The sequence below is a fragment of the Tympanuchus pallidicinctus genome, unplaced genomic scaffold (assembly GCF_026119805.1).
Source record: "Tympanuchus pallidicinctus isolate F22 unplaced genomic scaffold, pur_lepc_1.0 scaffold18, whole genome shotgun sequence".
Lineage (NCBI taxonomy): Eukaryota > Metazoa > Chordata > Aves > Galliformes > Phasianidae > Tympanuchus > Tympanuchus pallidicinctus.
Window position 1 is genome coordinate 3407277 of NW_026294699.1, and position 16196 is coordinate 3423472.

Genomic DNA, 16196 nt, shown 5'->3' on the forward strand with positions numbered 1-16196 from the left:
GGTCTGGGAGGTAAGAGTGAAGGGCACAGGAGCCCTGTTGGTCAAAGAGAAAGTGATAGGAGGAAGAAACACAGTGACTGTGGTTGGTGTCACAGGAAGTTTGAGTTCTCTAACAGTAGGTCTCTGAGTAATAAGAGTAAGAGCAGTAAGTGCTGCTGAGAGAAATAGGATCCACCCGGTCAAACAGGATGAGAAGCTTTATTTCCGGTATGATAGTTTCAGAGGTAGTTTCTTGTGGAAGGTATGGACACTTCTTCCTTCTTCGAGTCCTGGTCCTACCCAGAAGGACAGGATCGGGACCCTCACATCTTATTTCATATTGTAAGTTGAATATTTGCTTTGTACCTTTTAAAAAGTATCCTTAATACAGGGAGAAGGTAAGTCACACATACAACATTTACACAGTTGTCTGTCCTTTCCTGCCTTTTTTGAGTTTGAATCTCATCTGAAAGAATAACGTCCTGCAAATGCAAGCTGTATCTGCATTCTGCATCTTCAGGTAGCAGATGATCAGAAGCAGAACAGTTCAGTGCTTATGTTGAAGTGATCTCCCAATGTTCTGCTCCCAACTTGAGATTCATCAGGCAGTCCCTTGCTAGGACTTAACTCCACTTCCAGCCTCAAAAGCCTCCTTCTTGCAAAGCAAAGAGCTCCATCTCTAGGGGAGACGTCAGTTGTTCCATATGACAGGCAAGAAGCTCTCTTGAGGGTTTTTCTCTTCTTTCTTTGTCTTCTCTTGTTGCCTTTACTGTCTCAATATCCATCAGACTCTCCTCTGCCACCATGGTTTGTCTGACTTAACTCAGCCTTTAATTATTTCCTTCAGAGTGGTCAGCACTTGGTTCACTAGGAGTCTCCCACCTGGACGGCCTTCACCTCCAAGGATCTGTATTCTTCCTTTCAACATTTGGTCTTTGTCCCGTGTATGCTTTCGGCTTGCTTCTTCACTAAATTGTTATCTGAGAACAGAGCATTGCCATGAGCTCATGTGCAGAGCTTGAGATGTGTATTAAGCCAAGGACATTCCTTGTAAGTGCGGAGAGGTTCCAGCTCCTGACTGCCTCTTCCTCACAGTGTGCAGCATTAGTCAGGCAGTGTGTCATCCCTGCTCACCTTTCAGTGCTGTGGCAGCAATGTAAGACTTCAGAACAAAGAATGGCCTTCTACTTTAAAACAAAGCAAAACTGCTTCCCTTGCACTGCCATATGTGCATTCTCACAAACAAAATATATTCAGACAATATTTTCAGGATTCCCTGAAATGATATTGGGTGAGAGGGATGCTGCCTGTCAAGTCCACCTCACACCTCCTGAGCTTTTAGCAGGCTATCAGCAATGTGCTATGTTCTTGTCTCAGACAGGAGCTGACAGCAGTCTGTCTCACTGTTACATCTCTATTACACATCGCAATTTACCTGCTGTCCTGTGTCTCTCAGCATGGTGTCATGAGAAGGTACATGTAGATAGGAGGATTTTGATGACTTAGTAATCTCATTACCATCAACACCTGCTGTTCTGATATCTTGCCATTTCTTCCCTGGGTGTCTCTACACTAACCAGCCTGTCACATCCTCAACAGTCTAGTTGGGAATGATAGAAATCTCTGTATTGTGGGTCACTTTGGCTCTTTGCTCCTGTTCTGTGAGTGTTCTGTGGGGATGTGTTGCAGGTGGGATTGTTCTGGAGCTGAACACCACAAATTGTGAGCTGCTCCTGAAGGGAATGGGTTTTAATCTTTAGGACAACCCTGTGGAAAAGCTAAAGCCCTGTAAGTATGTGACCTGGAATGAGTTACTGGGAACCTGGGATGATGGAGCTGGGGCAAACAGAAAAAGTCTGTGTATGTTGACTTACTCATAGGATTTTTCCTTCAGAACGCCCTTTTCCTAGTCTGATTTCAAGGCAGATTGCCCTCTGATAACACTCTCTGCCTAAGATGAAAATATAGTGCTGCTGAAAGCATATTTTTTCTTTCTTCTGTTGTTTAGAGAGTATTAGATCAACAAGTTAGCCAGGACATTAATGACTTTCTTTGCATCCCTGAGCATTGCACTACTGTTGTTTCTTTAACAGTGTGTCATCTTTGAGGAATTTCCATGCAAACCATCAGTGCTGCCTCTTCACAGAACTGAATTCTACCTCTCAGATCACTCCAGGAAAGGACTCAGCCTCTGAATCAGCAGTATTGGATGCAAAGAAAATGTATTTCCCTGCAACCATGAACGAAGTGAACGTATTGCTCATTGTGACTGAAAAGATAATTGTTATTCACAGGATTGCTGAAACTTGAGGAACTTGACTACATCATAGCCATCTGACAAGATCAGTCCCTTGTTCTTCTGGCCGATAGTGGAGGACAGCATCAGATTCATAGATACTAAGCGTGTATCTTTGAAAGTGGTGATGGTGTGGAGTGCAACTGCTGCACAGTGACAGCATGCTAACAAAAGGATGCTGCAGGCAATTCTGGAATGGAAAAATGAGGCAAGCAGAATTTATTTTTGACAATGAGATAAAGAGGCTTTACCTCCGCCTGTAATGAGTCTCAAGGATGAAAAATTCTTCTCTAAACTTGAATTTATTCAAGTATGTCAACCCTGAGCATCTGGCAAGGCACTGTAAATGAACACACTATTACCTCTCAGCAAGGAGCATCCGGAATCAGAAGTTTTCAATGCTGAGTTTCCTTTGAAAAAGGAATCCTGAAAGATGTCACAGAAATTATACTTAAAGGAACTCCAGGCATCATGCCACGTTTTGATGAATTCCTGATTAAGCAGTCCAAAGAGCAGTGTGGTTAATGACTTCTAGAAGTTTTGAGCGGGTTTAGGCTGTACAGTACCCAACTGAAGAAGTATAAATACGAAACTGCAATGACTGCTAATGTCTTTGTAGGGTATTCTGCTGGTTTGCATCTCTGGCCTTTTTCATTTGGAGAAAGAAAAAAGGGCTGTTCAGAGTGCTCTGAGCAGAAGTACAAATCAAAGCACCAAGTAGTCTTTGTTCAAACCCACTGCAATTTCCTGTCCTGAAAAATAAGTAACAGTTGTGACTGCACCTTTTATATGAGAGAGAGCTCTGGTTAAATTGACCTCAAGAATGGGAAAAAATTATCGATATGAGCTTCAGTGCTTTTTCCTTACAAGATGCAAAGACGATTCCTGGCTATCTTGTGTTAGTAAAGCCATTCCCAGGCTTGTTTGCAATTGGAGCTGTAATAGCCAGAATTCAATACTGTCTGAATGAGACCGTCCTGATAAAGAAGCCTTTGCCTCTGTTTATGGAACCATAAAGTTCTGTAACTTCATCTACTCCTGTGCTTCTGAGAACAACGCAGCTGACAAACCAGTTCTAGAGAATATAAGAACACATCCATGCCTTCTATCACATGCATATACAACCACGCCCAGTGTGTATGATTACATAGTTGTTGGAAATTCAGAAAGTTGGTTTGTGATGCCAGCTCCCTGTGCCAGCAGTTTCCGATGCCAGATTGTAAGGCCTGTCTCCAGATGAAATAATGAGATTGAAATCCCATCCTGGCCTGTTTCTCCAGGTGGTCAGGTCATGAAATTGACTGTCAAAGATCCAGTATTAGTGCTTGTTCTCAAGGCAGCACTGAAGGGGCGGCTGACAGTGGAATTGCTGTTAAGAGTTCAAAGCATTTTTAATCCATAAACATGAGCTGTTTGCTCATAAAGAATCTCTTCTGGGAAAATCGTAGCGCTATTCCTGAAGGAGACTGCTGAGTCACGTTAACTGTGTTGTGAGTGGTGCAGGCAGGAACTGTGTGCATGGAGATATTAGTCATACATTGTGGCTGGTGGCTTGAAAATGTGTGCTACCTGCCAAAGCAGTGACACTGCTTCCTGAATGCCTTGCTATTCCACGAGCCGTGCGCACGGAGCCGTGGCCCGGAGTCTGTATTGATTCCTGTGGGCCTTTTCCAACAGAAATACAGGTTCCCTATTATGGTAAACTTATATTCAGAATATCGCAGTGGGATTTTATCCTCCTTAGAAACAGCTTCTGCCTCTCTGTGCTCCCCACTGAAGGTGGAATGTGATTACTGCTCACCAGATGTTCTAATGGTAGAACTGCCCTCCTGGCTGATGGACTCAAGGATCTGACCAAAGCAGCCTCATTTTAGCTGTGCCACGCTGTCCCTGTGCAAGTCACAATACTGGGCCAGTGTTAGGACAGCTAAAGTGATTTCAAAAAGCTCTATACTTGCCAGATTCCTTGTAATTCACTGCTAAATATCTGCTCTGACAGTCTGAAGGAATTATGAGCTATGATGTGACATCATCTTAAATCACTCCTCTGTCAACTCAAACTTGATCTCTGGAAGTTTCTGATACAAGCAGAATGTTTTTGACATTTCATATGACAAAAAGTCTCTATGTGATAGAAACAGTGGGACTGAGCAATGTGCCTGCCACATCAGTGGAAATCTAGTTATTTCTTTAACATTATTTTCTTTAATATTCCATTCCAGAACTAGTAGAACAATGCTGCTAGTGCACTGACAGTTCCTTCAACGTTCGTAGAATAGATCCTGCTTTTTCTGGTGAGTGCTACATAAACTAAACGGATGTATGGTTTTCTTGCTCTGCTGATTTTTAAGATGATAAATGACATTTTCTCTGCATTTCTGGTCCTCTTCCTCTTGTTTCTTCTGATTTGGGTTTTCTTCCCCCTATGTTTCTAAGCACTCCGTCAGAGCTCTGCTTTTCCAGACTTGTCTTCTGTGTTGGAACTGACACCTGGATCTCACATTAATTGCTCCACTTCACATTCATTGGAAGAGAAAAGAGAGGAAAAATATACAAACAGGAACACATTGTGAAATGTTGTACATCTTGTTTGGGAAAAGCATTAACGTAATCTTAAATCAGACGTGTAAATCTCATGCTTTCTCTTCCAGTTGCTTTCGGATGATTTGAGTCATTTTCTCACGTCTGCTGCTTCAAGACTGGAATTAAAAGCCAGAAATGTTGGAATGATCAATAAAAATTGGTGAAAGGAATAAACCTTGAGCATGCTGTTGTGGCTGGCATAGGGACTCAGCTCTGAGCAGTCAGTCCATCTGTTGGTTAATGCAGTCTCATAATATCAGACCATCTGCCTGCTCCTCTTGTGCTGCAGTGTAGAAAAAGTGGAGTGAGAGAGACAGGCTACAGAACTAAGTAAAACTTCCCTCTAAAGCAAAGGAAGCTTCATAATCCTAAGAGCCATTGGAAATGTCTAAAACTATCTGCTCTTGCAGAACAACTAAGGCAAAAAAGCTCCCAGAGAAGAGACTGCAATCTCAGAACATGAAAGATCATTTGACAAATGTAATCGCCAGGATCTGTGTAGCTGATAGAAGAAATGCCAGCTGTTTTGTTTAGCTGTAGTTCTTCGTGGGTTTCTGTGCTTTGAAAGGCAAAGTTGAGCTGTGAGCTAAACAAAAAGATTCTCTTTGCCATGCTGATGTGGTTTCTGTATCTTTTTGTGGTTTTGACTTTGTACTTGGTTCTGAATTTAATCCTGTGTGTGACATTGAACAGACTGAGGAATACCTTGGTTCTGTATTCTTTTTCCTACTGTGTGTTCAGTTGAGTAACATAACATGAAAGATCATGAAAAATACTCTAAATAAGGACTGTCCCATAAGCATTAGTGAATATATTTTGGCTAGATGTTCCCTCTGTAGAGCTGCAGTTCAGGCTTGGTCATGTACTTCCTCAGTACTGGGCTGAGGGATGAATTATACTCAGACCTTGCAGCTAGCATTCCCCACAGCAGAGAAGCAATATTCTCCAGACCTTTTGCATTATCAGCATGAAAAGCAAGCTTACTGCTTGCAAATTTCGCTGGAATTCTGCTCTTAGGCACAATTTCTTCTTTGTATATTTGCCTGGCTTTTAAAAATAACTTATGATTCATAACAGGTGTGTACAAAAAACAAACAAAAAACACACAAAAAACCCAAAAACAAACAAACAAAAAAAGTAAAAATCCCCACGGGTAAAAGTTAAGTAACAAGATAAGTAACATTTTGTTTCCTCCATTGTGTACTTAACTCTCCTAATACAAGTGCACAGGTACTGGTCTGCACGAGTGTATATATTTATACATATATTCTCTTACAGTGCTATTAAGCCTAATGTAAGCAAAATGTAAAATATATCAGAAGACAGTGGGAACTGTTTGGAAAAGTGTACAATTCCTTAAGGAGAACCAATCATTTCTTTTCGCTGGATGGAGATCTCTAGGCAGTTGAAGCCCTTTTAGAAAAGCGACCCTCTTTTTCTTCAGTTACGCAGTGCATAACCGAGAAGTTGCGTTGGTTTTTTATTGTATCTTGGCTATTTTGAATTTCATTTCTCTGTTTTCCAGCCTGAAATCTGCTTGGTGTTGTCCCTCCCATGCAAAAGAGCATTCCCTATCTTTGAGTAGAACTGTCATTCTCCTCTCTGTCTCTTTAAATATTATTATATCCTTTTTGAGCTGGGGGTGGCAAGGGAGGGATGAGAAGTGCTCGCAGTGCTGTGGGTGGGTGCATCATGAATACAAGTGGTGTTATGGAGGTTTTTTTTGTTTTCTTCTTTATTTTCTGCAATGATCCTAATATTTCTTTTCATCTTTTCTTAAGCTCTGCAGAGCAGTGAATTGATGTTTCCACAGAAGTGTCTGTCACCACCCCAAGAACTCTATCCTGAGTGGTTAAAACTAATTCAGTACCCATCACTATATACATAAAGGTAGGATTATTTGCATTTATCAACATAGAATATTGTCTGTCGATTTCTTTCTCAGGAATTACAAGCACGATTTCCTGCAATTCCTTTTTCTTTCAGTGCCATGAACAGCCCATTATCAGCAATAAGCTGTTTGTCCTTTTTTTTGTTGTTTTCAAGCAGTTTTGACTGTGGGAGAGCACAGGCCCTGTGCTGTTGCCTGTGGAGAGGTTTTAGCTGAGCCGTTGGTTTCTTTTCATCAGCTTTTGTTTTTGTTACACCCCCTCCTTCCCAAGGTTTTTTTGACTTACTGCTTTTGCAAGGATGCTAAATGTGTATTTATTAGTCACAGATGTGAAGCATCTCCTGGTAACACTTTGAACCAAGCTCTCTGCTCAGGAAAAAGTGAAGAACAACAAGTTTCTCAACTCATTTCTCCATGTTCATTAAGTTTCTTCAAATTTTGATCTCTGCATCATATCTAGAGTGATATTTTCTCAGCCTGTGTGCAGAGTTTTGAAGTTTTCTCCTGATATTTTCTTTCTTGTCCTCATACCATCCCTGCTCCCAGATTTGACCATGCTGTTGATAGGAGACCCAATGGGTGATCACTTCTTTAATTCTGTATTTGTCTGAGGATGGAATCATCTGAGATTGTGTTGTTTGTTAATGATGTTACTCTGTTGTTCTTGTTCAACTTCAGTACAAGACACCTGCTTTGACTTTCAGTGCAATCAGTGCCATGACGTTACTGTCCTTCTAGTTATCTTTCGCTTCTCAAATTTCTGATACACCAGTTATGTCAGTACCCATTAAAATCAAGCATCTTGTTTTCCTTCTCATTACCTGCTATTGTAGCACTGGCTTAAAAGCATGCATAGATTTGGCTAAGTTTTCTCTTCTTTCTGTGCTTTGTTTAGGTGAGACTTTATTTATTTCTTGTTTGTCATCCTAGTTTTGCCAGCTACTTTTCAGACAGCGCAGATTTTTATTTTCATCTCTACAGGATGCATCATCACGAGCTGTGTAGAGGACATACAGGAGTCATTTTCTATCTCTGCCAGTGCAGTCTATAATTTAAAAAGTCCCCTGTAACATTTTTGAGCGTTAAATACTCACCAGCAATGAACATTTTCCTTCTGTAAGATTTTATGCTGCCTCAATTTTCATGGTGTCTAAAAGGTCTTGTTTATTTTATGCATGTGAATTTCCCTGTGAATCAGTAAAAAGCAGTGCTGTGCAGACAGTTGCTGATGACCTGCCGTTCTGTTATTTTTTTGGTATTGTTCCATAAATTTGACTGTTGAAGCAAGTGAGGTCTTACAGAACACTAGAGTAGTTCAAATTGTACCATCCTCGTAAAGAGATTGTCCTGTGAATCCTATATGTGAATCTTGCCCTCTGTTGGTGCAATAATCTCAGTTTTGAGTGAACAATGATCTTTTAGTTTGCTTCTGAAGCAACTTCCCAACAGGACTCCTCAGGTCAGAGCACCTCATTCTCCTTCTGCCCTCGCTGTTGTTGTGGTTAACAGCTGACGTTTATGTCATTTAGAGAAGGATGGGGAAGTTCAAACTTCCACACTGTTCTGTGCATGGGGAAGTACAGGCCTGTATTTGTGTATAATTGTCATTCATCAGGTCACTTTTTGGGACTTATTGCCACCTTTTGTTTTGCACCGTGGTGCCACAGTTTCCAGACATAATATTCAGCCTCGGTTTCTTCCACGTGAATGCATCCTCCTTGACCCTGTGGATGTCCTCTTGGGCACAAATCTGCAGGGATGGGTGAGCCCAGAAGGGCTGGTGACAGAGGGAGGATTATGGAGCATGTTGCAGCCCAGTGTGCTGGGTGGAAAGAAAGCTGCGTTGAACAAGCGAGGTCTTGAGCAGCCCATAGGCAGAGGAAGATGCATTAAAAGATGTACCAAGTAGTTAAGAACTGGATGTGCTTTTCAGATCGGCGCCCCTTACTAAACCAGCTACCCTTTTCTGATGTCAAAATAATCAGCAAGAATGAAATTTTTATTTGCTTTGTTGAGAAAATCCCAGGGACGACTCAGAACTTGAAGATCAGGTGGCAGCTTTCTTCCAGCTCCTTTTGGAAATACTTGCTATCTTATTACTCATTTCTGTAATGAGAATTAGAAAATAGAAGGCTTCATGGGACCCAAAACCAACTGCTCCTTGAGAGCCCTCTAAAAGTCTTGGCCAAAGTAACCTTGTTAGTAGCCTATTATCCTACCTTCCTTTACCATTAGTGAATGAATAATGTCATAATAAATGTGGACACGGGACGTATTTTTTTCTCATTATATCTACCATCACAAAGCTGATTTTGTTAAGCAGATTTAGCACTAACAACCAGCAATAGCTAATAAATTCAATGTTAGGCTTACAGGCTTCTGACAGATTGTTGGCAGCTGTCTTAAGAGCAGGGAAGGGCTCTCCAAGTGTAGGTTGGAAGTGTTTATTTATACCACACTGTGGGTCTGTTTGCCCCAAATCCTGCTGCTCAGATCTGCCTCCTTTTAGTAGGTGGCATTGGTGCAATGTATACAAAAGCTGTAATAGCTGAACAGAAATACAATATCCAGATCAGCATAAGTGGACTAAAGATAGGGAGCTCAAAATCGTAGATCCCTATGCTTTAACAGTGAAAATAAGAAGAAGGTTTTCATTTATGTAGGTAAGGATGCACCTAGGCCTCACCATGTATTTTTAAGATTTTCCTGTAAATGTTTGTGATCAACTCTTGTCTATTAAAAAAAGTTTTTAAATATTCTGATGGGGTTTTACTCTGATTTGTTGCTGATTGGTGATGGACTGTAGAAGAACTTGTTACACAACGAGACTGTCTGTGCTTAGGCTTCCTTCTAGCATGCCTTCAAAGTGAGAGATGATGTGCTTGGAAGTATTTTGACAGTCTCCAACAACCTGTCCTTAGCTGAGAAGTTGGTGAGACACAGGTCTGATTTGGAGCAGAGAAAGCCAACTTGAAAGAAAACTCTGGAAAGCCAAGTCCCCAGCAGCAATAATTGAGCATGCATACCTAGAGACATTTTGGGTATTAAAAAAACCTTGAACAACCACTTTTTAGTGGTAATTCATGCTAAGAATGTGTATAGAAAATGAGTGAGCAGAAGTCTCATTGTAAAGACAAGTTGTGTTCTCAGTTACACAATGTTCTGTGAAAACCAAAGCATGGTAGTACAACTGAGCTCAGAAAAAGGCCCTCGGTTTTTATGTATTTGCTGCATTTTTATCCTATCTCATTTACTTGGAAGAGGAACCAAGTATCTGGCCCAGCACCAGGTGCTACTGAATAGCTGCAAGCTTCTGCCCAGTGTGCATGCCCAGCCAACGCCACCGGAATCTGGAGGTGTACGCAGGTTTCTCAGGGCTTCAGAAGTGGGGAAATCTGTCTCCTGCCCCTTGCCAGCAGCTGAGCACAGTTATCCAGCTACATACCTTTCCTAAATAGGTTTTCACTTTGGAATTTGGATGACCCTCTGCAGTCATCTGCTCTGAATACCTTCATTGCTCTGCTTGAGAAATAAATGTTAAAATGCTGATTTCTCTGATTTCTTTAGGAATATTACTACAGCACAAGGGATACTTGTAAAGTCAGTGCTGAGTGACAGAATGAAGAAATTAAAGAAGTTGGAAGTTCTTTCTATTTACAAAAGAATAGGTCTACAAGTTAAATAATTTGCAGTGAAAGAAAGCTGGGCATCATTGACACAGCTTTCTTTTCACATGTGATGGAAGTATCTCAGGATGGTACAAGGCTGATGGTGAAGAAATCAGGTTGGCCATGTTTCAGTTGATATGCAATTGCAGAATCTTTTCTGTTTTTCTTTGTAAGTCAGGTAGTTGGTATTTTCTATCTTCAGCTGAGCATTCCCCTCACTTTCTGTGATCATGTCATACAACTGCACGGAAAAGCTTCAAAAATAGAAATAATTTTGTTCACTAAAACTGCACCAAAAGAGCTTGACTTGTTCGAAAACAAAAAATAAAATAGCCTAGAAATATACACTGATACCATGCAGCAACTCTGAAAGTGCTATGGAAAAAAAATGCTGACAGCGTTTAGCACCACCAAAAAAGCTAATACTGAAAGTACTAAGTGCTGTTTTGGAATGAGCGTGGGTGATGCATTATGAACCCTAATGAACTTGCACAGAAAATGGATGAACAAAACCATCCCCATGCCTTTCTAACAGCCAGGCTGTGCTTGTCTTGAGTCCTTCTCAAATCATGTAATGTCTGCTTGGCCTTGTGTTGCCTTTTTTGCTCCTTTTATGTCTTTATCAATGTCCTTTATATCTCCTTTCACATTTCTCTCCTTCAGGCTAAAGAATCTTAGTCTTTCTTGTACAGAACCTTCTAGAACTCTGAATACCCTTGCTGCCTTTCTGTGAACCTTTCTAGAAGGGAAAAAAAATACCACTGTGTATTCTGTATACAGGAGAGGCTCTTGGTCTTTACAGTCATTCTGTGACAGGATGCTCTCTGCTCTGTTCTCAGGCCCTTTCCTTGGGATTCGTAAAATCCAGTTTGCTTTTTGCCCTCTGAATGAGGAGCTTGTGGTTTCAAATCTGTTCAGTCCCAAGGTCAGATTTCTGTACGTAAGGTTTAGCTCACAGCTCATCAGTGTTAGTAATCCCAGGATTGTTTTTCCCTTATGTGCGTAATATCTTCAAGTTTGCTTACAATGACCTTCACAGAGACTGCTAGTATTTCTCCCACTGAATACCCCACTAGTTTATTAACAGTGATCATCTTTCTCTTTCAAGCTGCCCAGCTGATCAGCAATTCAGACTGAGAACAATTGTTGCTTACACCACTCACTGCCTGTGTCAGACTTCATGGAGGTACCATTTGCTCAAAAGGCTTTGGGACTGTCTCACGTGATCTAAAAAATGGTGTCTCTGTACAAAAGTGAGTTTTCACATCCTTTGGATTCTCCAGAAGTTCATTATGAGCATGGAGGGCAGCACAAGGATCATGTGCCTCTGTGATTGTGGGCAGAGTGCTCGGTCTTCAGGTGGAAGCAGGATGTGCTCAGCTGCCCAACTTGATAGTTAATTGAATTCTACCTTTTATTTTATATTTCTGATGGTGAATACTATTGAGAAATATGGACTAAATTGCTATGGGGGATGTGCACCTCTAGTACAGGGGTAAAGGAAAGCTTTGCAGCCTGCTGTTTCTTTGCACCTGATTATTTTCCCTCTCTTCTTTCCTTGATGTTAGGTCACACAAGCAGTTACATGATTTCCCCTCACAAAGAGACATTTGGGACCTGAAAGTAAGTGTCACTGCAATTTTCTGAGTATAAATGGCTCCATGGCCTGAGGAAACTGTGCAGTGTCCTTCCTTACTAAAGGAGGCAGGGAAATGTCTGTATTACAAAATAAATCTTAATTTACTTGGAAAAAAAGCCCACCAAACAGCTGAATGAAAAAGGAACGCATCAGAGAAATGACAGGTCTGCAGGATCTGAGTAAACAGCTGTCTTAACTCTTCAGCTGAAAGTAATCTGGATGACACTTAAGTTCTTGTATGCTTAGGAAGTAATGTTTCCCCTGGCACTGAAGTATGACAAGAAACAGTACTGGTGCAATTTGTAAAAAGGGAAGAAGCCTTAAATGTATTGTCTTACCTTTTTCAGAAGCCGGAGCAAGGTCAATAAAACTTCGACATTTCTCACCTTTAAAAGAAAAGGATTATTTTAGGTGACAGAAGGTGTTTGGTTTGCTCTGCCTCCTCTTTCTGCTGGTGTTCCTGCCCTCGCTCCCACCTGAGACTCTATGGGACCACCTCATGTTCTCAGCCACAGAGCAGATGTTTACTGGGCCTCCTTCCTAGACAAATGATCCTCACAAGGCAAGAGTCACCTTCAACCAAGGGTGTGATAAAGCCCATCTGGGTTCTGGTTCCTGTGCCTCTTATCAGGAGAAAACAACTTGATAGCAGAGAAGGAGCCACATAATGCACAGCTCACCAACACTGGACTGTCATTTACAAACATGGATGAGGAGGACTCCACAGATTCTGCATATGATAGGTATCTGTTATGTAAAAATAATCAGTTTTATAATGCTTATCTAAAGCTGTCTATTAAAAAAAAAAAAACAAAACAGTAACAGCAAGTTTTGAGTCCCAGTCATAGTATTTTTAGCTAAGACTGCAGCCAAACAGACAGAATCCCATATAATTACTCAAGGATAAAGAAAGTTATTCAAAATTCGAATTCATTTGAACAACTTTTCTGTGCTACATTTTGAAGAGTTTTGATAGATTTGATTCTGACCAACTTGAGGGCCCTTGAGGGGACACTCACTTGGCTCACTTGAATGGGTCCAATATTCTAGCTGCAGCTGCACTTTCTCAGTGCCCCAAGCAATATATTCTTCTCTGAAGGGAGAATGCGAGTGAGCCAGGGAATGGTTGACTTCGTTTTATAGGGCATAGCATGAAAGCATATTCTCAGGGAACAGACTAAGCAGAATAAACATCATGCTGATCCTACTTATAGACATTACTAGACTCACGTTGTCAGCAGACTGCCATTAAAAACTTTGAGAATCAATGTGGAATTCCAGTTGGGCACTTGATACTACAGCACAAAGCAAAGAAGCAGTCATTTTCTACAAGAATCTGACATTTAGTACTGCTCACTGGAGAGATGGAGAACTTCATCTTTCCAGAAGGGCTGAACAAAGGGATTTGTCCAGCTCTGGCTACCCGGGTGCAGACGTCAAAGCTTCACTCACCCCAGTTTTCCAAATGGGATTTATCAGGCCCTGATTTAGGTATGAAATGTGGCTATGAAAGACAAAAGCTGAAGCACAAAGCAAGCTAAAAAAATTGCATAGCGTTTTCAAGTCTTTTAAAGCCCACTGTTACAAAGCAGGCTAATGTGCTGCCGTGACAATCGCACAGCCCTGTGTCACTCCCTCTGCCTTGTGGCTGCTTCATCCTTTTATCACTGTAAATTAAAGCTTTTCTCTTTTAGGACTCTGCCTCAGCAAATGTAACCAAAGCAGCAAATGTATCTTAAGGATGGATGCTTTGACTTTTGTACTTCTTCAGGCAATTGAAGAAACTATAAAATAATTCCTGTGTTTAGGTGCATCTGTCCAATGAATACATGTGGTTTTTACAATAAGTTACAGTACGAAGTGGCCAATAGCTTCTTTGCTCTGCCCTTAGTAATCAGAGCATGGCATGCCTTCCACAGGTAATGGTGGAGAATCCATTTTGCCCATTAAGACTTGAATTTGTGGAAGAGCAGCTGAAGTTTTTATTAGTTTTCTTTAATTATCTTTGCACAGTCAAAACACTTATTCAGAAAATGTGAGCCATTGAAAAAGAACACATGGTGAAATACAGAAGAGATGTTGAAGTCTCCATTTTTTTTGTTCTTAAAAGCAATTAATTATATGTACAAATCCTTGCTCACCACAGGGGAGTCAGACTAAGATGGCCATCAGAGGTCCCTTCCAACTCCAAGGATTCCATGATTCCATGATCACTATATAATGTTAATCCTTTTGATGTCTTTGGTAGGATTGAGATAAAAGAAATCATTCATAACAGATTGCTAATATTACTTTTTATTTGCTACATATGCTACAAAGTGCTGTGTATGTAATCTATGTATAAGTTGCTATAAAAGTTGCACTTGATATTGAAACGAACGTTTCTGTAACCCCATGTCTGAGCAAAGGACTTGTCCTCTGTGAATTCAGGCATTACGAGGACTTTTTAGAAAAGAAAACAAGTTATCAAAGCATCATCTCTATTTCCAAAAGAGGTCCCTATCTGAGCAGAGGGAATGTCAGCTGAACAAATGTTGCTGTGAGACAGACTGAAAGATACTTGGTGGTGTATCACAGAAACAACAGCATCTCAGAAGCTCTGTGTTGACAGGACCTTGCTGGTCTCTTTTCAGCCTTGTGCTCAGAGAAGGACTATTGCTGGGGCCTGATCAGGTCACCTGTGACTTTACCAAGTCTTGTGATACCTGATGGATGGTGATGCACTTTCTGTAGTGCCTCCCAAGGCTGCACCCACTTCTGGAGAAGTGCTTCTGACTAGAACTTCTGTAGCTGCTCTTTGTAGCCATTCATCCTATATTTGTAGGGACATGAGCAAGGCCAGCTACCTTTTTTTCACACGTGGTTTTCTTAGGGACCTGATCAAGAAATTCAGGCGAGCAGGTGGGCTATAAAAGATACTGTGCTGTAAGTAGGAATCATTCTCAGCCAGATTGCATTATAAGGCATGACGTCTGTCAGGAATGCACTGATATCAAGTTAATATAAGGAGAGTGACCTTTAGATTTGAATTTGATATAAGCAGATTAAGCTGGATTTTTCATTTTAGCCATATGGATCTGCATTTTTTGTTTGTTTTCAGACATAATCTATTAATTTTATCTCACTTATCTTAACCTCACTTCTCAGAGTCATGTTTCCCCCATGGCTGCAGTGAACCTGAAGTCATATTACTGGAAACCTTTAAAAATTGCCTGATTCTCCCCCGTGTTATCCAAAGAAAGCTAACAATGAATGGCATTTGCTATTAGAGAAATGACATCTGTCATTCTGAGAGCTGGAGATGCACAGTGCCTCTCAGATACATGGTAAAGTACTGACAAAGCCATTCCAGTTCATCTGGGTCCTGATGAAGCTAGTGGTTTCATCATGTTTGGCTCTAGATGCTTTGTCCAGAGGACAAATGTAGAGAGGGTGATTGCATGCTGCTTGGAAGAATGTGAATCCGCATACCTTCCCTTTAATCAGCTTGCCCAGTGTTGTCTCTCCCAGGAAAGCTCTCTGTGACAAGGCCTCCAGCTTAAATAACAAAGATAGAAAATGCTGGAGTGACCAGAAAAAGGCCTTTTGGGGCCATGATGCAAAGATTGGTTGCAGACTGGGGACCGAGGAAGAGAAAAGCATGGAGGGTGAGATCACTTTCAACTGCTGATTTCCAGATTGTGACGGCCTTAGTGCTAAAGGTTCTGCTCAGAACTACGTAAGAAGTTCTTGATGAAGGACTCTTCCCTCTGTTGTTTCTGCCCCTGGACATTGCAGTTTCTTCCTCTGTTTTCAGAGGTAACCAATGTTGGCATTTATAGACCGTGTTTGTACTTGGACATGCAGACATGCATCTCTCTGAGAACTGAAGATGTCAGCAGTGTTTTCACTGCTCCTCTTAGGATTTATGCTAAGTTATTTTTGGATATCTTGTATAACCGATCTCTTAAGCCCTCTTAAGTTTAATTTTAGACTTTGCAGAGTTTATCCTGCTGTGCCGCCCTTTTCCAGATGCATCGTCACCTAATAACTAGGTCCTGCAGAGTCTTTGGAGAATACAGAAAAGGCTGTCAATTCGTGCTGCAACAAGAACAGTGTCTAAGGTTGCTTCCCTTGATAGTCCTCACCCACTTGTCTCAC

General features: G+C 41.2%; 1 protein-coding gene across 2 annotated transcripts in view; it reads right to left on the bottom strand.

Annotated features, from left to right (window-relative positions):
* Nucleotides 1-16196, bottom strand: part of GSG1L (GSG1 like) — a 56358-nt gene that overhangs the window by 26334 nt on the left and 13828 nt on the right. For both annotated transcript variants that reach the window (XM_052679774.1, XM_052679775.1), the window contains exon 2: nt 12395-12442. In XM_052679774.1, coding sequence (XP_052535734.1) covers nt 12395-12442 — 48 coding nt within the window. The remainder of the gene's footprint in view (nt 1-12394; nt 12443-16196) is intronic.